Source organism: Emys orbicularis, chromosome 7, assembly GCF_028017835.1.
Source record: "Emys orbicularis isolate rEmyOrb1 chromosome 7, rEmyOrb1.hap1, whole genome shotgun sequence".
Classification (NCBI taxonomy): Eukaryota; Metazoa; Chordata; order Testudines; family Emydidae; genus Emys; species Emys orbicularis.
The window spans coordinates 71,838,056-71,862,605 of NC_088689.1; the positions used below are offsets into that span (position 1 = coordinate 71,838,056).

The 24,550-nt window shown below is 45.5% G+C and overlaps 1 protein-coding gene across 2 annotated transcripts in view; it reads left to right on the top strand.

Moving 5' to 3' along the window:
- Nucleotides 1-24,550, top strand: part of MARCHF8 (membrane associated ring-CH-type finger 8) — a 134,771-nt gene that overhangs the window by 104,036 nt on the left and 6,185 nt on the right. The window contains exons 3-5 of one of the 2 annotated variants that reach the window (XM_065408347.1): nucleotides 21,178-21,257; nucleotides 21,545-22,393; nucleotides 24,331-24,511. In XM_065408347.1, coding sequence (XP_065264419.1) covers nucleotides 21,178-21,257; nucleotides 21,545-22,393; nucleotides 24,331-24,511 — 1,110 coding nt within the window. The remainder of the gene's footprint in view (nucleotides 1-21,177; nucleotides 21,258-21,544; nucleotides 22,394-24,330; nucleotides 24,512-24,550) is intronic. The other variant, XM_065408348.1, reaches the window with a different exon arrangement.

The window sequence follows — 24,550 nt, forward strand, 5'->3', positions numbered from 1 at the left end:
GTGAAGTTGTGATGTCAACAACTTTCCTGGCATAACAAGCTGAGTGTCGTGCTCTTTAGGTTTGCATCGCTCTGTGATACTCCAGTAGTTGATGTAGATCCAGTTGCTTCTTGTAGATGCTGTTTTCCAGATAACTTACTGAATGGACAGTAACCAGTTTAACAGATATTGCTGTCAGGATTCAATATTGGTAATTTGATACTAAACAAAATTGTTTTGAAAAGTATGTGTCTTAGTTAGAATGTAGTATTACTGACCACAAATTATGACTGGGTGCTAACAAACAAACAAAAGTCTATACAAATGGTAAATTACATACAGCAGTGCTATGCTGAGTTGGTCAGACTCAAATGCAGGTGGATGAATGCAGAGTACATCACAGCTCCAGAGTTATACAGAAACCTTCTCCCTTTGTATACATTACACATCTCATTGTCTTTCTGTGCATTGCATCACACATTGCAGGAACCAATCCCTGTGCAGCATGCGCTGTCCACTCACTGAACATGATTCAACTTCCTCTTTACCTCATCTCTGCACTCTCTGAACCAAATTAGTGGTGTTAATGGACAAGGGTCCTATGGGTGCAAAGAGATTGGTCACCAGTGACTCCCAGTCGGCGTTGTCTGTCACGGCCTCTCTCACATTCTCCTTTATCTTCACACTTGGCCATAGGGCATGGGTCCCAATCTGAGTCAGAGAGGTGAGGTTCAGACAAAACCCATCCAGGCTCCCCTGGCATGGTGTTGTCCCCACTGAAAAGCTGTGATATCCGGATTCCAGAGCACATACTGTGTACCGGAGCTGTACCACCTCCTGCACTCTCTCTTTAATGACTTGTTAGGCCCAACCTCCCTCGCTTGTGGTCAGGTTCATTTGGGCCAAACACTCACAGAACCATCTGTGCTTGATTCGTTTACAGCAGTCTGTGTTTATTTCATCTCCTTGTGTTGCCATCTCCACAGTGGATAATGCTGTTTATAAGTCTATTGTACCCATACTGTTAACATATACCAATTCTTTAGGACACCCTGTCCATCTGGGAATAGCAATCATAATTGGCACAGTCAAGTTATTAATTTCATGTGGTTCTCAGGGTCCAGGACCTTCTAGCCTTGCAAATTGCAAATATTTTTTTCCAGTGGTATGAATTCCTTTTTCCACTCGTATGATCCAGGTAAGTGTGCTGTTTTAACAACCTTGATCACTTCCCCTTTCTTTTAATGGCTTGATCTAATCCATCAATTAGTGAGTTAATTTTAAAATTTAATTTCTTAATATTTGCGAATTTCATAGGGAGACCCGAACTCCCCGTGTCACCCAGTATGGTTGTCACAGTGTCCCTGCTGGCTCTACAGATGGGTTCTGTTTACCTACACGTCCACCAATCATTTTGGGCCTACTAAAATACAATTGTTTTGCCTAGAAAAACCCCAGACTTGCTTATATGCCACAACATTCAACATTTCTTTACCAATTTGCTTTTTTCGTGCCTTTATATTGTTCTCTGCAATTAGTTGGTTAATTTTTACTTGTATTTGGTTAAGTAGTTTAGCAATGTCATCCACATTGTAAATGGTGTACTGTTTCTTCAGTAGCCAAGCCCTAAATACCATGAATTACAGGTTCAGAGAAAGTTTCCGCTGTCTGGTGGTCACAATAGTTAATGTTCTGTTATAAGCGCATATATCCAAATATATTTTTATATCACCCCTGTTTCAATAGGTCTCCAGATTCAAATAATCTTGAAATGTAACCCATAATTACATCTAGATTTTGGAGTCTCCTATTTTGAGAGATACCAGACTGTAGAACAGGGGTTCTCAAACTGGGGGTCGGGACCCCTCAGGGGGTCACAAGGTTATTACATGGGGGGTCGTGAGCTGTCAGCCTCCACCCCAAACCCTGCTTTGCCTCCCACATTTATAATGGTGTTAAATAGATAAAAAAAGTGTTTTTAATTTATATGGGGGGGGTCGCACACAGAGGCTTGCTATGTGAAAGGGATCACCAGTACAAAAGTTTGAGAACCACTACTAGAGTAATCTTTTGCCCAACCCTTGAGTCTTGTGCACGTTCCTGATAAATGCTAGTATATTAATTAACAAAGAAGTATACAGCAGTAATACAGTTGCTTTTACACAGTAGCCAAATTCATCCATATTTCAATGTAACCCTTCTGCCAGTCAGAGCTGGCAGCAGCAAGGGCTGGGTTCAGTATGTAGGGGTTCCTTTTTAACAGTACAACACAAAACCAGCTCGAGCCCCCATCCAGTGACCTGGGACAATTACACACCACCACCTGGGCACCTCTAAGAGTTAATACTTCCCCTGTCGCAAGGACCGAGTCGGAGTATAGCAAAAACTTTTAATAAAAGAAGGGAAGTAACCCATCATTAACTTGGGAAAACACGGCAAACAGGGTTCATAAACATAAACCATGAGCAAAAGATCCACCCCCAAGTAAGTTGGGCAGTGTCCTTTTCCCTTAGGTTCTTAAGTCCAGCAATCAAAAGTCCATTTAACGTGCCCGTCCCTTCTCTGCACCCCACTCTCAGTTGTTGTCCTTGGACAGTGCAGACCCAGAGTTCAGAGGTGCATCTGCAGAGTTCACCTCCCACCCTGGTTGGAGGGGGGAAAGAAGGCACCTTACGCGCTCCGCTGCCCAGGCACTTGCTTGCCGCGTTTCCCTGCCAGTCGCCCTGATGGCCGATCACCACACCTCTCTGCCAGGCTCCACTGCTTTCCGCCAGCTGCCCTGCTGGCCAATCGCTGCACCTCTCTAGGGGGCTCCGCTCTGGCCCTCTCCGCCAGCTGCCTTGCCAGCCAATTGCCGCACCTCTCTGCGGGACTCCCCTCCAGTCCTCTCCACCATCTGATTGCTGCATCTCTCCAGTGGCCACACTGGCAGCCAATTGTTGAGATGTCTTCAGACCCCACCATTTCACAGAGCTCTCAGTCATTACTGTTCTCAGTGATCTCAGCTGTTAGTGGGGGAGCCTTACTGCTGGTGCACACTGGGCAGTCTCTTGTATCAGAGACACTGTTCCAAAGCAGGTCTAATACTCAGACCTAAGTATCAGTGATTTTACCTCTGAGGTGTGTAACAAGACTCTCAATTGAGTCTAAATTAGCTCTGATATTACACAGTGAAGAGTGGAAGGGTCAAATGGTGTCTATGACCCTTAAGCAGGGACTACCACCAAGTACAAGTACCTGTCCCTACCCTCTCTGGGCTTTGGAACCCATGTCCCCTGCCTAGCAAGTGTTGTTTAGTTGAGGGTGAGTCCATCAAGCGGAAAATGCCAAGTACAGTTCTGCTTCCCATTAACAAGGATAACAACCTTTTATTACTCCTGCCCCAATAACAAGGAGACTGGGGATCTAAGACCAGCCAAAAGTGATCATTTGGGCAAGCAGTCCCATCATGCTGAGCACCTCGGCAGGGTGCGTGTGTCCATGCAAACGAGATCAGCTCCTGAAGTCCTCTTCCACAGCTCATCACTAGATGTCGGGAGAGCTCATTCAGACTCTGCTTACATCAGTAATAAAGATTTAAAACCACAGGCACATGAACTTCTTTTGCTCCATAAAATACATTTGCAGAAGCAATTTGATGCCTGCTAGATTGCCACTCACGGATAGATTTCAGTCTATTGCAGAAGGCCTAAATAACACCCTCTGCACAATTTAAGCCCTGTGTTAAGAGTTAAAATAATATAATAATAGTGGTAAAACGGTATGAAAGGCTTCACACTGGGGAAAGTTCTCCCTACATGTGTTTGTGAGCAAGAGGCTGATTTTGAATGTCTTTATATATTGCTGAATTCAGAGCAATCGATGCATACTGTACAAGTGCTTGAGACTTAAGTCTCAAAACTGCTCCTGTTGCAGAATACAGAAATGAGTTTTGCCATGGAATTCAGTGGAAGCTGAATCAGTACAGAGGTGCACAAACATCTGCCAACACCTAAGGATATGCCTGTGCTTTGAGCTGGGAGTGTGATTCCCAGCTCGAGGATGCATACCCATCTAGCTCTATTAGAGCAAATGCACTAAAAATACAGTGTAGCCACTGTGACACAAACTGCAGGAAGGGCTAGCTTAGGGTCTCAGATGTGTAGGTACTTGGGGTGGCTAGCCTGTCCTTCCACTCATGCTGCCATGTTTACACTCTATTCGAGTGCGCTAGCTCAATTGGAGCTAGCATGAGTCTGTCTCCTTGAGCTGGAAATTGCACCCCCAGCTCAAAGTGTAGACATACCCAGTTAGAGGAACATACAGACATGGTGTAACTTAGAAAAGCTGCCAGTTGTGCTTGTGCATGCAGAGCTGGATCCAAGTTGCAAAATTAAATTCCAGATGTAAATGTCCCCAAAGCTTAGGAGTGATCTGGTCTGATGTTTTGGTTTGGCTCATAATAGAGAGAGGAGCCAGCTGCAAAGTTGAGATCTGGATCCAAAATTCCCCACAGTTCAGGGTGTTTGGATTCAGGATTTTGGTTTCAGCCCTCTTCTATTCACAGAAGTGGATTTTTTTCCAACGATAGAACAATGGGTGCTGTGTACTGTCAGGATTGCTAAATAGGTAGTTCATACCACAGCACTTATCATTTCCACAAACTTATAGTTTCAGGTATTCAGTTTGTTTCTTTGTTTGTTATATTATTTAACTGTTAAACCTAAATCCATTTAATGGCTGATGCCTGCACTAGACACATACCTAATGGAAATGAAACCAAACACTGTTTTTCTTTTTTGACTTGCACATCAATGCTCAGTGCCTGGATCTGGTTTTCTTTGAATTCTAAGCAAAGTAAAGGTTTTCTTGGTGTCTCCTTGGTGACTGTGTTTGTTTCAGGAATTGTGAGTGGGTGTGAATGTATGAGGTGGTAATATATAGTTGCATGGCTTTTGTAGTTTTGAATTGGACATTATTTGTCCTTAGCAATCTTAACAGTTGAGCAGAGCTTTCTGTAAGTTTTGGGGTCCAAACTTGCACTTTTGAAGTTCTCAAACTCCCATGGACTTCACTGGAAGTTTAGGGTGCCTTAGCAATGCCATATCAGTCCCTAAAGGCTATAGGGATCAGTGGGATCCTAAACCCTGTTGTAGCTTTCACAAAGAGAGTTGTGTTATGAGCACCACTCATTAGCAAGTGGACAATTCAGAAAGCCGAAGATTGCAACTTTTATGAGAAATTGTTGCTATAACAAAAATATGTTTTTTCTTGTGTAATATTGTGAAGAGTATAGAATTTTAATTAAAGTCAGAAGAAAAGTTTATTTGGCAATTCTGAGAGCGAGAAAAGTTGCTTTCCACGTTAATAGTCTTGATTTGATATGCCTGATTCCAAGTTTAATGTCTGGCCTTGCAAAGGGCACTGTATTAGGCCTTAGGCATGTACTTGGAAGCCAATGTTTCCTAATGGCAAGAGCACAGGACTAGGATGCAGGAGACAAGGTTCTGTTCCCACTTCTGCCATTGGTCTGCTGGGTGACCTTGGACAAATCATTACCCCTCCTTGTGCCTCAGTTTCCTCATCTGTAAAATGGGGATAATGATACTGACCTCCTTTTTAAAGCACTTTGAGATCTATGGATGAAAAGTGCTGTAAAAGAGCACTATATATTTAGGACCAGATTTGCCAGTTTTACACCAGTGTAATTAGGTGAGTAGAATTACTGACATCATAGAGTGGTAAATCAGGCCCTTCATATGCTTATAGGTCATTTCATGCATGTGACATTTAATTTATGGCTAGTGGAAACTTATTAGTCATAAACTGTTAATGTTTTAATATATGTTTTTCTATGTGCAGTAGTCAAATAATATACAGCTGATTAAGAACTTGTCCTCGTTGGCTGTGGATTTCTAAATTATTATCATTAATCCTGAAGTCCCTCTGTACAGTACCAGTCACTCATGGTGTAATTCAGAGGTCCAGAATCTGTGGGTATCCCCCCCTAGGGGGGCACTGAGGAATGTTGGGGGAGCTGGCTGGAGTCCAGGCCAGCTCCCCCCGCAGGAGGGCAGGGCGAGAGTGCCACCCTGCTCCACGCCTGGCCCTGACCCCGGCTGCACCCCTGTCTGCGTCCCCACCTCCCAGAGCTGTGGCCCTACTCCCGGCCCCAGCTCTTAAGGGTCGGGGGGGGGGGCACAAACAGGGGAAAAGGGGAGTGTAAGGTAAAAAGTTTGGGGACCACTGGTGTAATGGCTCAGAACTTGATTCTGCATTGCTTCTAAGCAGTTCCATTCTAGTCCATGCCTTGGCTGAGACACCCAGATGTATTTAATGTGTTGTTTTATGGATTTAAATGAAAACACTAAAGATAAAAAATGTTGCTAGGCTTGGAAAGATTACATTTTTATCAGTAAATGTCAGTAAACATCAATTTCACCATACACACACAAACCAGTATAAAAATATTTCAATCGATGATAATCAAAATGTGTAGATAGACAAAGCAAGAACAATGCCGCTTGAGAACTTCTTAGAGTTTGATTTAAGGATATTTATTTTGTGTACTTTGACGTGTGATGTTGATTATTTGTGTTTTAACAGTTACAAAAATTTAAATTTTTGAATCTCAACAATTACTGTCACTAAATAATTGTCTGATCCCCCTCATTGTCTGACATCCCCTAGAATTCCCCACAACTATGAAAATTTAAATAATAAAAATAGGAAAAAAATGCTTCAAAATAAACATCTGTATTTGTAAAAGTTATTTAAAAAAAATCAAATTTGTCAAGCCTAAATATTATGCAGGGATACGATGGAAAGTGATAACTGCTCCTTTGGAGCCACAAACAATGCATGGTATGATTCTGTGAAAACTCTTACCCTATTGACAGGTTTCAGAGTAGCAGCCATGTTAGTCTGTATCCGCAAAAAGAACAGGAGTACTTGTGGCACCTTAGAGACTAACAAATTTATTAGAGCATAAGCTTTCGTGGGCTACAGCCCACTTCTTCTGTAGCCCACGAAAGCTTATGCTCTAATAAATTTGTTAGTCTCTAAGGTGCCACAAGTACTCCTGTTCTTTTTACCCTATTGAGTAAACTTACTCATGTGTGTGCCTTTTGTAGGATTGACCGCTGGTTGTGTAAGAGTAACTGGGTTACAGAATTGCTGCCTTACTAGCATGAGATCAGTGAATGTTGCATCATATTTGCAAGGACTGGGGATGGTCTAGCTGTTAGAGTGGGGGACTGGAAATGACGATACCTAATTTAAGTCCTAGCTCTGCTGCTGATTTGCTGTGATATCTTGGGTAAATCTTGTAACCGCTCTGTGCCTCAGTTTCCCCATCTGTAAAATGCCTGTAAAATGGCTGTGATCATGCCTACTTCCAAGAGCTGATTTCTAACAGTGAGGGTAATTAACCATTGAAACTTACCAGGGGTTGTGTTGGATTCTTCATCACTGGCAATTTTAAGATTGGAAGGTTTTTTAAAATATATGCTCAAGTTCAAACAAGAATTAATTCAGGGAAATCCTATGGCCTGTGTTACACCGGAGACCAGACTAGAAGACCATAGCGGGCCCTTCTGGCCTTTGGATCTATGAATGTATATTGAAACAGCTCCATAATAGTGTGCAGTAAAGGCCTTGTCTTGCTGCCATTGGATTCAATGGCACATTGACATCATTCATGCAGGATCAGCCCGTTAATGAGTGTGTAACCATAGCATACTTTTGGTGTTATTAAAATAGGTAAAACCATCCGCCTGTTTACACAAAGGGCTAGATGGTGCCTAGGCATCCCTTTGTAGGAAAACGATACGATCTTGGTCCTCGCATTCCTGGTATGCAAGGCTAGTGTAGTCTGACACGGAGAGAGGAACGAGACTCCACAAAGGCAATGGAGGCAGCTGAGAGAAGAGACATGGCTCTACCATCCCTCCACACCAGCTGCCCATACTGACACCAGTACAAGGTCATACACAGAGCATATAAGTGTCCTTAGCTGGACATCATCTTTGCATTAAACCTAGAATAATCGATTTTTGCATGCCTTGCATCATGCATGGACGATCTGTGCACTTGTTCTGGTACCAGCAGCAACATTTGGATGGCACGAGTTGGAGCACTTGGGGCAACCCCTTATGAAAGAAAATAGCAGTGGCCTCTCAGGCCTCCACTATCCTGGAGCCCCAGAAGCACTGTTCCTGCCTCCAGCACAGTCCCTCTGGGCATGGCTTCTTGGATATGTCCCCTCCTCAAACCTCCAACCCAGGGTCGTCCTTACCCATACGCAAAGTACGCAGCTGCGTAGGGCACCAGGAAATTTGGGGCACCAAATTGCCCCAAATTTCCTGGTGCCCTACGCAGCTGCGTGCTGCTCCAGCGGCCAGCCCGATCCCCCGGCTGGCAGAACCGCCCAGGAAAGCTGCCCCGCTCCTGCCCCACCCCCACTCCACCCATTCCCCAAAGCCCACACCCCTGCTCCGCCCCTGCACCGCCTCTTCCCATCTCTGCTCTGCCCCAGCCCCGCCCCCACTCCACCCCTTCCCCTGAGGACTGCAGCAGGGGTTGGGCGCGCCCCACACTTACCGCGCAGCAGGAAGTGGAGCGACCTGGCCCCAACCCATTCCGCTGGCTCCCCTACCCCCCAAGTCCCAAGGTGGGGAGCCGCTGGCTTGTGCTGGGGGGTGGTTCCCCCTGCCCCCCAAGCCTGCTGAGGCCTGGGGCCAACCCCCCACGGGGGGCTGCATAGGGCACCAAAATGTCTAGGGACAGCCCTGCTCCAACCCCAAAGCGGAGAATGGAGTCAAGCCACAATCTTGTCCTAAATGGTGAAAAATTTGGTGTGTGTGTTATGTTGGGGGGGGGGGGGGGGGTGACATAAGCAATTTCCAAGGCAATCTGGAAAGAATGTTAAACTCTGAACTCTTAGAGAATGCTTAACCTGTATGAAAACTCTGTTCAGATGTTTGATTCTTTAAAATACAGCTTTTAAATTTTATAGTAACCCAACTAACGCTGCAAATTAAACCTATTTATTCAAATCATGAAATGCTCTGCTGCCTTTATTAACCCTTGTAGCCCTCTGAGTTTGCAGACACTGTACTGTATAAGAGCAGCCATGTAACTGAAATAGCGAACATTGCATCTGATCAGCTATGCACTGAGTCAACACAAATGTTGAAATGCATGTGAACAGAAACAATGCACACATCTCCTGCAGTGACTCACAATTCTAACTGTTCTCTTGAGGCCCAGATCTAGCTGCCTGCTACTTACGCTCGGCATTATCCTTAAGTCTTGATTCAAAACCATTCACCATTTCAGAGATGATGCAATATAATAAACTTGCTGCCTTATTATTGCGTGTCCTTCTCCCATCCCCAGCTCTCCTATGATGAGCTGGAGGGAAAAGATTGGGTTGTTTTCCGGAGGCCAAAGTCCCAGATCAGCATCTAGCCAAGAAAGGGTGCTGAGCACTGGGCCCTGCCAGAAGCAGCCGAAGGAGAGCAAGGGATGAGGTGTGGGAGGAGCCTCATGTGGAAATACTGGGGTTTGTGTAGCCATTTGCACACCAGGGGGCCTGGCTTTTGTCCAGGCCCCCTCTGCTTTCTCTGTACAGTATTTAGAGCAGTGGTCATCAACCAGTAGATTGCGATCTCCAGCCACTAAAAGTCCAGTGGCGCAGCGGGGCTAAGACAGGCTCCCTGCCTGCCCTGACCCTGCGCCGCTCCTGAAAGCGGCAGCATGTCCTGGGGGGAGAAGGGGGCTAGGGGAGGGGAGGCATCTCCATGCGCTGCTCCTGCCTGCAAGCAGCGCCCCCGCACCTCCCATTGGCCAGGAACAGGGAACTGCAGCCAATGGGAGCTGCGCGGTCGTGTGGAGCCACGTTTCCCCCCCCCCCCCCCCCCAGGAGCCGCAGGGGTGTGTCTGCTGCTTCCAGGAGCGGCGTGGGGCTGGGGCAAGCAGGGAGCCTGCCTTAGCCCCGCTGCACCGCTTACCAGGAGCCGCCTGAGGTAAGTGCCGCTCAGCGGGAGCCTGTACCCCAGCCCTGAGCCCCCTCCTGGAGCCAGCATTCCATATCCCTTCCTGCACCCCAAATCCCTGCCCCAGCCCTGAGCCCCATCCCAGAGCCAACACCCCATACCCCCTCCTGCACCCCAACCCTCTGCCCTAGCCCAGTGAAAGTGAGTGAGGGTGGAGGAGAGCAAGCGACAGAGGGAGGGGGAGATGAAGTGGGCAGGGCCTCAGGGAACAGGTGGGGTAGATCCTGGGTTGCACTTAAATTAAAAAAGTGACCTTGTGCATAAAAAGGTTGGAGACTACTGATTTAGAGCATTCCATTAAAATCCGCTCTGATCCCTTAAGGTGAATCTCAGCTTGAGTCTTTCCTTTTATGTTTTGAATTAAATATTAGCAGCATTTCCGAGCACATTGAGCTAGTTAGGCCACCTACAAGATGAGATGTGAATATTTGTAACAGGAATCATTATAGAGAGGGCCAGATTCCAATCTCAAAACTGTTTGTGTGAGGTAACTCCACTAACTGGAGTAGAGTTATTCATGAATTACATAGAATAAGTGGGCCAGATTCTGATCATTCCATTATCTTACATTAAACCAACGTTGCAGGTCTTTGTCTAGAAACCACCTTTGATGAATAACTGGCTTTCAGACAAGCCAGATAGGAAAGTAATTAAACTTCATGGAAGCCTCTTCTTCTAAACACAGATAGCTAGTACCCCAAAATAAAGTCAGTGGTGCACAGTAGTTCAAGGAAGGTTTTTACTGTACTTGTGATTCAGGGTTTCTGACCTCAAACAAAGGAATTCTACTAATGAGACGATTAAATTAGGTCACTAATGAAGTTAGTCTGTAAACAGTTTCCTTCAAATTAACTGTAGTGTTTCGCTTTGAAGTGTCTGATGGAGCCTGAAATGGCTGATGTAATATATGGAAATATCTCCAGGTCATCTATGTGCTGTGTCTTTTGTCTGGAGGGATAATTTGAAGGCAGTGGGGATGCTCTCCTTTCATAGTCCTTTCAGGGGTAATCTTTGAAAATGGTAATACTGGGATGGAAGCAAAGAAATCAAAAGTTCACTCTTTTAAAAAATGTAAATACTTTGTCTTTTCTGAAGGTCTGTACAGCTGTAAAGCACACTGTAAAGTATTAAATTATTCTTAGGCTGAATGGCAGCCAGTGCAGATGCAAAGTGGTAGCCTAAGCTTGCTATGAAATTTAAAATCCATTTAGGCTGTTCATCAGCTTGGAACAGATTTAGAAAAGCATATGAATACACACATGGGCTGTTGCCTAAAGCTTTGGTGGATTCAGTGAATGCTAGTCTATAGAAATGCAATCCAGATTTTTCAATCACTGAGCTTCTCTTGTATCCCATCAGATGACCAAGACTTACTGAAAACAACTGCTACTCAAAGGTATTCTTTTCAAGTACCTGAGCCCTGGAAAAAGGTGGGTGTTGGGTGTGTATGTGTGGTTGCCTTTTTAAACAAACCTGTTTTTTTCAGAGCTAGTGGGACAGTAGCTGCTAAAACAGGCAGGAAGAAATCTATAATGTGAAGATTAAAATACGTTTGTATATTCTTTTTTTCCTGCCCCCAAGGCATGTAAGCTGGTGCTCAGGCGCCATGTGATAATACGCTTACATGTGTCGAATAATCCCCCAGTCTCTGGTGCTCTGTATTCAGGCACTGGATTCTCCATGTTAACTTCATTGTTTATGCATCTAAGAAGAGCATCTTCAAAAGGGAAATGTGGGGGAAGCAGCAGGGGAAGAGTAGAGTTCTCTCTCCTTTCATACTCCCTCCGTCCAAGAAGTGTATTTTGAGGCCATTTTAAAGACAGAGGGTCCAATTCTCTCCCTGTAGAGTATGAGTAGTTCTCATGGACTTCAATGGGAATTACTTATACCCTGGGAAGATGGTGCCTTATGCCCTGGGAGATTTTAGAAAGATAAATGGCCCACTTTCTAGTGCTTTATAAGTGGATATCACCACAATAAGCTCCCTCCAGAATCCTTCAGTAGGGTTTCCTTTTGGGAAGCCTGAGTGGAAGCTGACTTCAGCCTGATTCCAGTTTCAGGGAGAGTGCTTAGCCTTAGATGTGTAGATTGTATGGTATGGAAAGGAGCAAATTTGGAAAATAGTGTCCCAGTGACCCACTCCAGAAAAGTCTGTTACTTCAGAACCACTGCCGGGAGTACAGTGCAAAGCTGACTTCCCTGAAGGTTTCAGATATATTTTCCCTATTTTAATGTAGTGTTTCCTTCTTCATTAGATGTCTAAATCCCTGCCCTGCTTCCCTGAAAAGACAGGAATGATAGTCTAAGGCCATGGCTACACTACAGGGACTATACTAGCATATGCCAGCATAACCCTGTAGTGTAGATGCAGCCTACACTGATGGAAAAGGTCTTTCCGTCAGTGCAGGAACATCATCTCACTGAACTCACAGAAGCATACTTCCGCCTACCTGGCTGCATCTGCACCAGGAGTTAGGCTGGCAAAGTTATGTCACTTGGGGGTGACCCCTGATCAACATAGCTGTGTTGACCTGAATTTTAAGTGTAGTCCAGTCCTAAGATACTACTACTGCAATGACTTCAGAGCACACTTAGGATATACTAATTTTTCTGTGGCAGTGGGACTGAGGCTACGTCTACACTACCCGCCTGAATCGGCGGGTAGAAATCGACCTCTCGGGGATCGAATTATCGCGTCTCGTCGGGACGCGACAATCGATCCCAGAATCGACGCTCTTACTCCACCAGCGGAGGTGGGAGTAAGCGCCGTCGACGGGAAGCCGCGGAGGTTGATTTTGCCACCGTCCTTACAGCGGGGTAAGTCGGCTGCGATACGTTGAATTCAGCTACGCTATTCGCGTAGCTGAATTTGCGTATCTTAAATCGACCCCCCCCTGTAGTGAAGACGTAGCCTTAGTTATTCCAGCTATTCTGCTATGTTCTCCTGGTTTAGTTCTTGACCATTCTCCATCTCTGCAAGGCATTTATTCCAGGTACAGACTCTTCCGTCAGTACATGCTTCTTACCATAGTTAAAAGGACCTATGCCTGATAGTAAGGGTTTACAGGACTGTGTTTAATGCTCAATCCTGCTACTGTACTATCCAGCACTATGGTATCTGAGCCCTTGAAAACAACCTCTCAACTTCCACTCCTATGCCCCAGTCTATTTGGAGACCACCTGTATTTATGTTGGCTACTCCAAGCAATGGGAGGGGAAGTCTTTGGACATATAACACTGTGCATCACAAGTTCTCCTTATTCTTTATTAATTGCAGTAGCACCAAGGGACACCAACTGAGGATCGGAACCCCATCATGTTAGGCACTGTACAGATACACCATGAAAAGACAGATACCAGTGTCTGGGGATTGAACCATAACTAGAGTTTCCAGCCAATTTGTTTGTGTGTTTTGCTTTATTCAAATAAGCTGTGAATTCATTTCATGCTCATAAAGGCGAGGCATTGACAGCGCTGGACTGAGCCAAGCAATTATGGTTATTCTGCAGTGTCTCCAAATAACTTATGAATGTATCCCTGGGGTTTAACACAAACCTCCTCTACCTTCCTTACTCTCGAGTTGCTGCATGTTTCATGGTAATTCTTAGAACAGAGCGTTAAAATTGCTCATTCGTATTTAGAAATATGTTGATTGTTGTGAAGTTTGAAATCTGGTGATAATGAGTCTAAATATTTCTTTGATGATCTGTCTAACCTTTGTATTTCTACCATACTCATCACTGTGGCATATTACCCTGGGGGCCAAATCTTGCAGCACTTTAGGCAAAAGTCCCATTGGCTTCAATAGGAATTTTGCCCATGAAGGATTGCAGAGTCAGCGTAAGCATTTGTGGGACTGGTACCCAAGTCTGTAGAGCCTGGGACAGCTGATGTTCCCCCAGGAGGCCATGCAGAGCCATTAGGTGCCGCAGGCAGTACTGCCCAAAGGGACCAGAGCGAGAGCACCCTGCAGTCTTCGATTGGCCCATGCTCACTGTTTAATCCTAGAGGGTGCCCTAGAAAGTTGTCTGGGCAACTACACAAACTTCTGACTTGCTGCAACTCCAGACCTCACCTTGCTTTCTGATATCCAGTCTCTGACCCCAGTCTGACCCTGACTCTTGCCTCCTGATTCCAGCATGCAATCGCTAACGTGCAGAGGGACAGTGGAGCCTGCACAGGCTGAGAGGGGAGTGCTGGTGTTGCCTGTGGCTGTAGGAGTCAGGGAACTGACACGCAGTGAGCATAGACAAGGCTTCCTCATGCTAAGGGCCAGAGGTAGCAAGGTGCTTCACAACCATGGGTACCCCTGGAAAGCGTCACAGGGAGCACTCAGCTCAGTTGAGGAAAGGGATGCGAAGGTGGCATCCTTTGTGCCTCCCCAATCATGAGCCAGATGTGGGCAGATGCAGGCTGCTCTAAATTCCACCTGCATCCCCAAAGGATTTATACAGCAGCTGGGATTAGCGAGATGTCAGAGAGCCCCAGTCATGCCCACTTTGCTCCTACAGCTGTGAGGGGAAGTGTGCAGGAGCTTCTCTGACAGTTCTGTGCCAGGGGCGGGGGGTGTCCCCCTAATACTGGAGTGATTCTGAGAGCTGGGTAGACTAGCCGGCGGATTTCATTTTCTTTATTTATCTATCTATTTTATGTTGGCAGTGCAGCACAGAGTGGCTGGATCACAACACAAAATCAGAGAGGAAAGCTGGTTTTGTGAATAATCACTGACCTGGAACTCAGGGGAGCTGGGTTCGATTCTTGGCCCCGCCATAGACTTCCTTTGTAACTTTCTGTGTTGCTTAATCTCTCCTTGCCTCAGTTCTTCATCTCTAAAGCAGGGAAGTAATGATGCTTCCTTTCCCTAACGCTTTGTCTGTATTTTTCCTATTTAGATTAGAGCAGGGAAGGTCTCTCACCATAGATGTATACAGCATCTAGCACATTAGGACCCTAGTCTCCTTTCAGGCTTCAAGTGTCACCGTAACATAAATAATAAAAAGGACTAAGATTTTTGCCTGCTGTTGCAACTACATACGGCAGCATTGGCAGGTGTGGGAAAAAACTTCACCTACTTCCTACCACATTTTTAATCAATGGATGAATTACCCTGGGGCTGGGTTTGTTTTTAACTGTGTCTTCAATGAGTAACTTGATCATTTTGTTTGAATATGACAAGAGCTGTTCTTTAAAGCTAGGGATAATTACTATTACCAAAGCACAGCCTAAAGTGGGACGACAGTACTGTATGCAGTCACCTACTCAGAGGAGTAGATAATTAGGAATATTCCTTAGCCATAGCCAGATCTACATCATGCACTACAAAGAAAATTGCTTTGTTTTGGTTTTGGGGGGCGGGGATTTGACTGGTCAGATGTGCAGCACTTAGTTGTGGGCAGAGATTACTGTAAAAAAGGTGCTGAGTTCCTTTGCTAACAGGATTGTTCAGAGGAGAAAAAGGAATTAGAATGACAGGCTATCACAGGCTTCTTTCTAATGGTGCTCCCAGAACTAACGGGGCTTCAAGGGATTATCACGTTCAAACTCACTGTGATTACCTGAGTAACAACACTGGAGATTACACGCTGACCCTGCTGAATTGCATCAGATTGGAATGTTGATCTACACTATTCGCCATGTGCTGACCTTTCTTCTGAGTTCTTGTGGGGCACCGCTGTGGCAATACGGAGCAGTTTGCTCATTTATTTCCCAGGATTCATTCTAGGTGCTCTGGATCTGATTCTCCTCTCACAGAAACTGGTGTTCATCAGGAGCACCTGCACTGAAGTCAATGCAGTAAAACCATGTAAAACTGGAGTTAGTGATGAGGTCTTTTATATGTAGGATATGCGCTGTGATGTCAGCATAACAAAAAACCTAATACAGTCAAGAATGCTTTGAAAAACACTATCAGCTATTGTACGTATTTTAACTAATAATACTTAGAGACATACTATAACGTGTATAAAAGCTGGAGTAAGTAGCAGCAGCTACACTGTTGTTAAGGTTTTCTAAGTGTTTATATTCCAAAGGGTCTCTTTCAGTTGTTTATAATGTCCTCAAACTTTTATCATTCAAATTATTGAAAATTTCTAGGTCTGGTCACTTTCTGAGGTTAAATTTATTTTTGGTTTGGTTTGTGTTTGGTGGGGAGTTCGAGCAAAACCAGTCCTGCTGTTTTTCCATAGGAAGAGAATGGGGGGAAATACACCTTTTCTATTACAATTTTTTTCAAGCTTTCTTGAACAGATCTTGCACTTTAGAGACTGAAATTTGACAGGGGCATTTCCTGAAAAACAGGTACTTATATCAGTGACAATCTGCTTAGATTTGACTGAGTTCTAAGAGTAGAAAAAATGTACTTCATGCATATCCTCTGGTTTTTATTATACCACGGTAGATTTCTTTCTGAATGTACAATATCCCAGTATTCTTTTTGTCCAATGTACGCATGTGTATGGAAGTTGAAAGTTAATCAATGGATAGTTTCTCCATGTTCTGTTGCAGTTGTGGATTTGTGCATAAGAAAAATGAATAACATTTCTCACATGCAGATGGAATATCATTTGGGAAGATTTAAGAAATGAAACAGAGCTCCAGACATTAAGCTTGCAAAGAGAAGTACTCAGAAATCAGTAAATGCCACAGTTAAGGTTGTATGTGCATTACAATACAGTCTTTAATTTTTTGGTCATGTGGTATTTTTGTGCAGGATCGCGGCCTCGGGATCAAATTTACACTCTGTGTAGCATGATGCCTCTGCAGCACTTTCTGTCCCGCAGTGGGGGGGGCCAATCAGGAAGTTTTGATTGAAGTGTTCATTTTTAGTTTAGCTGAGTTGATGCAAAGAGAGAATTTTAATGTAACTGTTTCTGTCCATTCTTGGCTTTCACAGCCTCTTAGAGCCTCACCTGGATAGTTTTAGGTTTTCCACTCATGCGGTTGAACCTGGAATAAGACCAGCATTTCTACTATCCGTCTGTCTTTCGAGGGGTTTATAACTCATCAATAATATTTTACATTGCACTAGAGCCAAAGCATTGCACAAACTTTGGGCTTGATCTTGCTTTCACTGGGAGTTCTGCCATTAAGGGTTTGCAGGATTGGGCCTTGTATGCATCCAGCACCACTGAGATGCAGCCTCCCCTGGGGAAGGGAGCAGCAACAAACAGTGCACACCAGTACTGTTCTACAATGTAGGGGCGGGAGGTCCCCTATTCAGATAAAAATTGCCATAGGGACTAAAGTGGTCACTGTTGTAAAGTCAGCCTGGCCCTGTCTAGCATCCTTTACTGAAGCATGCTAGACCCCTAGTTACCATTGCGGGTTGCAAATTATGGGCCAAGTGATTGGTCCTGGTGCCTCCATGGCCTGAAGCCAGATGGAGCTGCCTGGTTGGGTTCTGTCTACAGGTGGCTAATCAAACCTTGGTGCCTCTTCCTCTTCAGGGTCAGTCATATAAGGCCCCCCCATCCCTTCCCTTTCCCAAGCACCAGACTGACTGCCTCATCTGGGTTCTGGGTAATGATGTCAGGAAAGTAGTGAGCATGCCCAGTGCCTCCCCAATTCTGTGCAGGATGTGGGTCCTGCCGGGCTGATTGACACCCAAGGAGACGACTGGACCACATGGCCCAAGGCAGCGATCTCTCCCAGTTGGTGGCCCTGAATGGAGAGGGGTTCAGGGCCCATCGGAGTGAAGAAACAAACCCCTTCTCTCCAAGCCTGGTTGGAGGGGTGGAGGGGAAGGACACAACCCACAGCAAAGTCCCCATCCTCCAGGCCCCTCTCTTGCCATTTTGTTTCTGTTTAGTTTGGAGGGGTGGGCATACTACTCCCTTTTCTGCACCCTGTCCCTGCCCCCGCACGAGAATAACCTCTGTGGGCCCCATGGAGAGCTGTCTGAGGGTTGAATGGTCTCCCCATCCCCAAACAGCCCATGGAGTGAGTGTAGAGCCTCTTGATCCCTTCTGCACCATGCCCCGGCACCCTAGGTGTGCGCCAGGCCTGTCCTGAGCCCACACGGACATTGTAGGACTGTAGCAGGGTGGTCACCCCACTCCAGCCCTGAAGAGGTTAAAACAGCCCTGGGGAGGGCTGGGGAAAAGGGGTTAAAACAGCCAAGCTAGGCTGATTGGAGTAGCAGCCACAGCTGTGGCCAGCTCAATTAGGGCCCAGCTGTCCATGAAAAGAGGGTTGTGGGCCAGAAGCTGGAGGAGTCTCTCTCTAGCTTTGGAGAAAGATGGACCTAGCTGCCTGAAGGAGCAAAGGGTACCGTGGACAGAACAGTGCTGGGGAAGGGGCAGGCTGAGCTGGGGAGCTCAGGCCTGGCAACCTCCCAGGCTGCGGCCTGACAGGAAGGCCTAGAGAGGTACTGGGCTGCAGGGAAAGGCAGCAGGTCCAAGCCCCCCTTGCCAGTGATGAGTGGCCATTACACTGCAGTCTGCCCCAGTGAACAAGGGGTAGATGATGACTGGCAGTAGCCAGAGGCAAGGGGGGGATAGAGGGCTGGGGGTTCCCCTGGGAGGGGAGACCCAGCATCTGGGGTACTGTGGTGGGCAGAACCCCAAGGTAAGGGTCACCATGGTCTGGGAGGGACATGGGGGCCTGAGGCAGGTGAGCCACCGGCCAGCAGCAGGCGCTCTGAGCTGGACAAGAGCTAATTCCCAGGATGATCAGCAGGAGGCGCCGCGCCAATGAGTCTCACTTCGCTACAAGGATGTTTGCATGGTCCTTCCTGCCATGGGAAGCGGAGCCAGGATTGGGTCCTGTATGCAGAGTCCATATTGCCAGATACTTCCTAAATCTTGTTCTTTCAAGAGCCTGAGATGTGTTTTATCTCTTGAGTAAACTCCTGTGCTTCCAGCAACATCTGCATTTGTGTTTCCAAGGCAGAGTGTGATGTGCTGTTCCACTGGGTCAATATTTTGTTTTTAAAAGCTTGCTAAATATGTCCTTAAATACTACAGCATTTTAAAAAATCTCATTAATGCACATTTGCATAATTACTGCAGATCCAAATGTCAGCTTCCACACTGATGTGGTAGTGATGTTGTTTTTGAAAAACAACCACAATTATCACAAAAAAATCATGTTGGGAGACAAGAACATTTAACGTCCGAGAAAAACCTGTTTTGAAGTTGATGCTAAGGCAGTAAAACAAAGAGACAAAACTAAAGAATTTCCAAAAAACATCTGGCACTGTCTTGAACTCACCTCAACACGTGTAGGTGAGGACTCACTCTATTGCCAGGGTGTTGATTCACATAGTATAAAATATATGAGCTATGGTCCTCAGGGCAAAGCTAATATAACCAACTGTTGATGTGCAGTTTGTTGGTTTGTCACACCCTGAACGTAATTCAAACAGATTTTGGCCTGATGTTTTCTGTGACTATTTTTTTATAGGTGACCCTCTCTGGTAGGATACCCAATTATCTATAAGTAAAGTCATGCATATTCTGTGGCAAGCTGAACCTAAATTCTGCAGTAAAATTCCTAAAGCTTGTGGCAACTTCATTTTAAATGTACCACAGAGGCTTTTAATAAATTAAATATGGGATTGAATATTACACTCAGTACAGTAGTCCCTGTGCTATATATTTTGATAGTAAACTGTGTATTTAACTCTGTCCCACATTTTTAGTTTTTATATGCCAAAGATTTTTGTACTGACCCTGCAGAACTGCATTGCAAAAGTTTTCGTTGGGAAGCTCGAGTTTTGGCAGCTGGATAAGGGGCAGTTGAGGTATCTGGTAGTTGAAGAAATGTAGAAATGTGAGGCAGTCTGGGATTGTGATCAAGCTATTAGCTGGATGTTTCTGCTAAAGGTTCAACAATGAAAGCATTAGTGCTGTCATTTTAAATTGTCATCTTTTGGTTGACTGAGATGAATGGGGCATTTAGCTCCTTTCAAAACTCTTTTTTTTTTTTCAGGCTGCCTGCAGACTCAGGCAGATGACAATGCACTGTTCAGGTTTTCAAGCTTTGCTTTGCAACCAAAATGGCTAGAAACATAATTTTACTTTTAAATAAAAGTTGGGATTCTAGAGCACAACTCTGCAGCAAGGGTCAAAATACACAGCAAATTCTTCAGCCATGGAATGTAAGGAAGTCTGTCTACAGGTTACCCATGTACATATAGGTTACACATAGCTGATTCCTTCACCTGAAGATTCACAGGAAACTTCAGAATGGTGGAAACATTTCACATTCACCAATACATGAATGTTAGGTCACGTGGTCCTATTCCCTGCCAGGGCAGGATTACTCCATACTGTATTTCTGTTAGAGATTTCTCCATTCCAATTTTAAATGTGCCAGATGCTGGAGCATCTACCACTTCCCCATGTTGATTATTCCACAGTCTAGTCTGTTGCTTTTCCTGAGATTCAACCTACATTTTCCCTCTCTAAATTTCAGCCCAAATGGATGATCTTTATTTTTCATTTGGGTGTGCAGAACTCTGGATTCTTCAGCTGTTGCATTTCAGGCTGTGATCTTGTCAGGTCTCCACAAGCTAAGCGCCACCAGGGTTTGCCTCCACACAGATGGGAGGCCCTGTCAGTGTAAACCCAGAATATAAAACCTCAAAGTATAAAGAGCACATCAGGGAGGGGTCTGATTCAGCATGGGGCGCTCTTTCCTGGGAGCTGGTACTGAACATATGCCCCAGAATGGTGTCTGGGATACTGGACTGTTGATGGTCTAACTCTTAGAAAGCCAAGGCCCTGGCCTCTTGTCGTCATTAAAAGTCCCGTGGTATTTTCGAATAGGAGTGTTAGCTCCTGTGTGCTAGCTAAATCCTAATTAGGTAAATACTCTCTCCCTGTCTAATTCCTCCTTTGAATGAATATGGCATTCTTCATTTCCTGAACTGTTGTTCTTTGTAGAGTTTAAAAGCTGCCAGGTTCCACCCCAGAGAAGGCTGCATTTTGGTGTTAAGAGGTGTGTTCCAGGTATATGAATACTTCTTCCAAGAGTTGTGATGGTGTACGCTCATTAGTCAAACTAAGCTCTTTGACATTCAGTACTTGTCTCCACAAGCCTCACACATCTACAACTAACCCAAGAGAATTGGATCTGATGCAGTATCTGCCCCCAGATACTGTGTTTGATACTAAAGACTGGTGCTACATAAAAGCTGACCTGTCATTTCTTATTGCAGGCTGGCAGTCCAACCTCCGTTTCTGCTCCTCATAGCTTCTCTCGGACTTCTGTTACGCCATCCAATCAGGACATCTGCAGGTAATGTTTGTTGTTTGTAGAGCTGCAGTGGGCCTGTACAAGGACCAATTTATGAAAAAAATCATGTACACCAGGAAGTAAGCAATCTAGGGCTCCGATTCTAAATGTCCCATTTGTTTCTCTCGAATACTGTCTAGCGCTGCTCCATGGGATCCACTTACTGTTTGCTTGCTGTGTTTACCATCCCCACACTAGCCATAATTCTTGTTTCTTCACTTTGATTATACGTGTTCTCTTGTATAATTGTTTTTACTTTCTGTGCTTTTATTCCACTGTTCTGCATGCAGTTCCAGTGCAGTGTTTTCTGAATGTTGTCATCACAGTCCAGTGCAGTCTGCTGTTGTCTTGAAAAATCCTCACTGCCAGAATTCTCTGACACAAGGGGTCACAGTGACAGTAATCTGTCAGGACACGTTACAGGCATCAAAGAGAAACTCCCATGGGCAGGATTGGGTCCATGCGCTCGAGTCTGCTAAAAATGCAAAAGCCACCCGTGCTCTTAAATTCTCCAAGTCCCTCAACGACATGGACCAGAAGGCACAGAGCACCACAGAGGGCTCTAACTATGGGGAGCGAACGTGCTCTGAAGGCAAACTGACCCCGACACAGGAGCAGTGTTTAAGGATTAACAGATTTAATCAGAAAGAGAAGAAATCGCTCAATCTCAGGCCTTTTTTTAGCAATTCTAAACACTCTTACATGCCGTCTCTTTGCACTACCTACTCGAGCGTTTCGGGAGCAGCCGAGAACCACCACGCGGTGCATATACCTCTCCTGGATGACAAGGTGGACAATGAGACATCATCAAGAAGCAAAAAGCTGCTGCGCTACCTCTTCTCCTTCTCCCACAGCTCGAGTGCCAGCAGCCTGCATAAGTTCCATGAACTAGAGAGCTATCCGAGCCACTTCCAAACAGCAAAATCCTCCAGCCTGTTGGTGGAAAGCACAGGCTTCTGCTCTGATGACATGGGGGATGACGACGTATTTGAGGACAGTGCCTCCGTGAGGTTGAAAGCAAAAGAGCTGCGGGCACCACTCTGTTCAGTTGAGAAAGACAGTGACCTAGACTGCCCTTCTCCCCTGTCAGAAAAATTCCCCCCTCTTTCCCCTGTTTCCACGTCGGGGGATGCCTGCAGGTTGGTTTAAAGAGAACGCCTTCCTCCGCCCCCTCCCACACTCGGCAGTGACCTGCTCTGCTTTCTCTGCCTTTGTGTTCTCTCACCTTGCTTTAATATGTGCAGTTTGAGGCCTGCTGCTTTTCCAATGCTTTATTAGTCCGCTAAGTGGAAGCTTCCCTTTGAGTCAATAAATTCTTTGCAACCCAAAGCAATTTGTTTCACAGCTCCGCGTTCCAAGGTGGTTTTATTGGTGCCAAACCCAGAAATATCTGAGAGAATCAGCTACACATATTAAAGGCCAAGCTGAACTTTCTTAGCTTAAAGAGCAATGTGCTTTGCTGACGGTCATTGGAAAATGGGCCATTTAAGTGTCACTTCCCAGATTTGATCAACTTATATATGATTTTTTTTTTGTAAAGCTTTTCTGTTCATTTCCATGTATCTATTCATAAAGAGCCTCAGGTGAAAAGTGTAATTCAAGGGCTCGCTGTTAGCGATGAGCCAGAACGTGGCCCTGATGCGTGTCCATCGCATGGGGTCAAACAAGTGAGGTGTGGTCTGGATGGACTGTGCCGCTGCAGAAAGTTAACCAGATCTGGAAGATATAAAGTCCCATCAGAGGCAGCTACCTCGCTCTGCCCCCTCATCTGGGTGCAGAGTCTGCCACTCTGCCTCAGCCTGGTTTTGGGTAGGCCCTCAGTATAGTGAGAACTGGCACATCCCCTGTTCCCCTACCAATCATCCTCTCCAACTCCTCTCTCTCCCCTACAAGTGATCCAACCCCTGCAAAGGCCCATAATGTATCCCCTGCTTCCCGACTCCTTCCCTGTTACCACCTGCCTCCCCAATGCTACTCACCCTGCCCCATTGTTCAGCACAATCCACCTCATTGCTGGTTCTCATCCCTGGGCCCCAGGGTTACTTGCCAGACCACTCACCTTCACCACCTGGCTCCTCAGCCAGCAGTCAGGGTGCGAACTAGCAGCTGGGTCACATGGACTCAGCAAGGGATTCCAACAGTGGGTAGGCGGGATGCTCCAGAAGATATTGGCCCCATCCTCACTGGCCTTCTGCACTCGTGCCCCCAATGTTATTCTTCACAAACTTTTTAAACAACCTCATAGGAAATTAATTATCAGTCTGCTTCCGTGGCAATATGCAGAACCAAGTGTCCCTGTTAACTGGAGCTTGAAATGGAATTGGAACTGCAGTACCTTGGAGTGGCAACATATTGGGAGAGGAGCTACTCAGTGCCTGCTAGGTTAATCGGTAGGGAATATGGGGAACCTTACTGTAGCTGTCATTGGCAGCCATTACAAAGTGAGTGAGTAGAGATGGGGCAGAAGATCTAAACATTCCCAACTTTGGCAAGAGTCAGACTGGAGCTTTGCAGCCTGAGTCCATCTCTTGGTAACTTTTACTAGAAATAATCCATCCCAGAAGGCAAGATCCAGGCCTCGTAGGTTAGCCCTTCATGTTCTTGTGGAGTTTGTATGTGTGTGGTGGTTTCCGTTTTTTTTTTTTTTTTTAATTGTAAACCACAGTTAGGTTTACACCTCTGTGAACATGTTCTGTCATGGGAAGTGTCCGTACTGCTTAAATGCCACTCTCAGTAAAGTACTATTGTTCTGGTAGACAAGATGATGTGTTGTAATTTCTTATCCTGTTCTTTCTCTTTTCATTACCAAATCTCTTTCAGACCTTGTGTGTCTGCCCAGTGAGCTAGAGAGAAATTGTGTAGTTAGCAGTGTTTGTGCTCAGTTATTGTGTGTCGCATTTTATTTTATTTGTTGGTTTTTCTTATTGATAAATTTCTTTGTTTGAAATGTATGTCGTTTGGGATCTGCATTGGTTGACCGTGCGTGATCACAAATGTTAAAAGCCTCCTCTACGTTGTTTTGGTTTTCCCTGTCTCTGCTGCTGCCTCCTAATGAGCTGCTTTGCTCCTGATTCAGGATATGTCACTGTGAAGGAGACGAGGAGAGCCCCTTGATTACCCCCTGTCACTGCACAGGAAGTCTTCATTTTGTGCACCAAGCCTGCCTGCAACAGTGGATCAAGAGCTCAGACACTCGATGTTGTGAACTCTGCAAGTATGAGTTCATCATGGAGACCAAATTAAAACCTCTACGAAAGGTAGGTCCAAGGACTGGTTCCAGAGAAATAGTTTGCCTT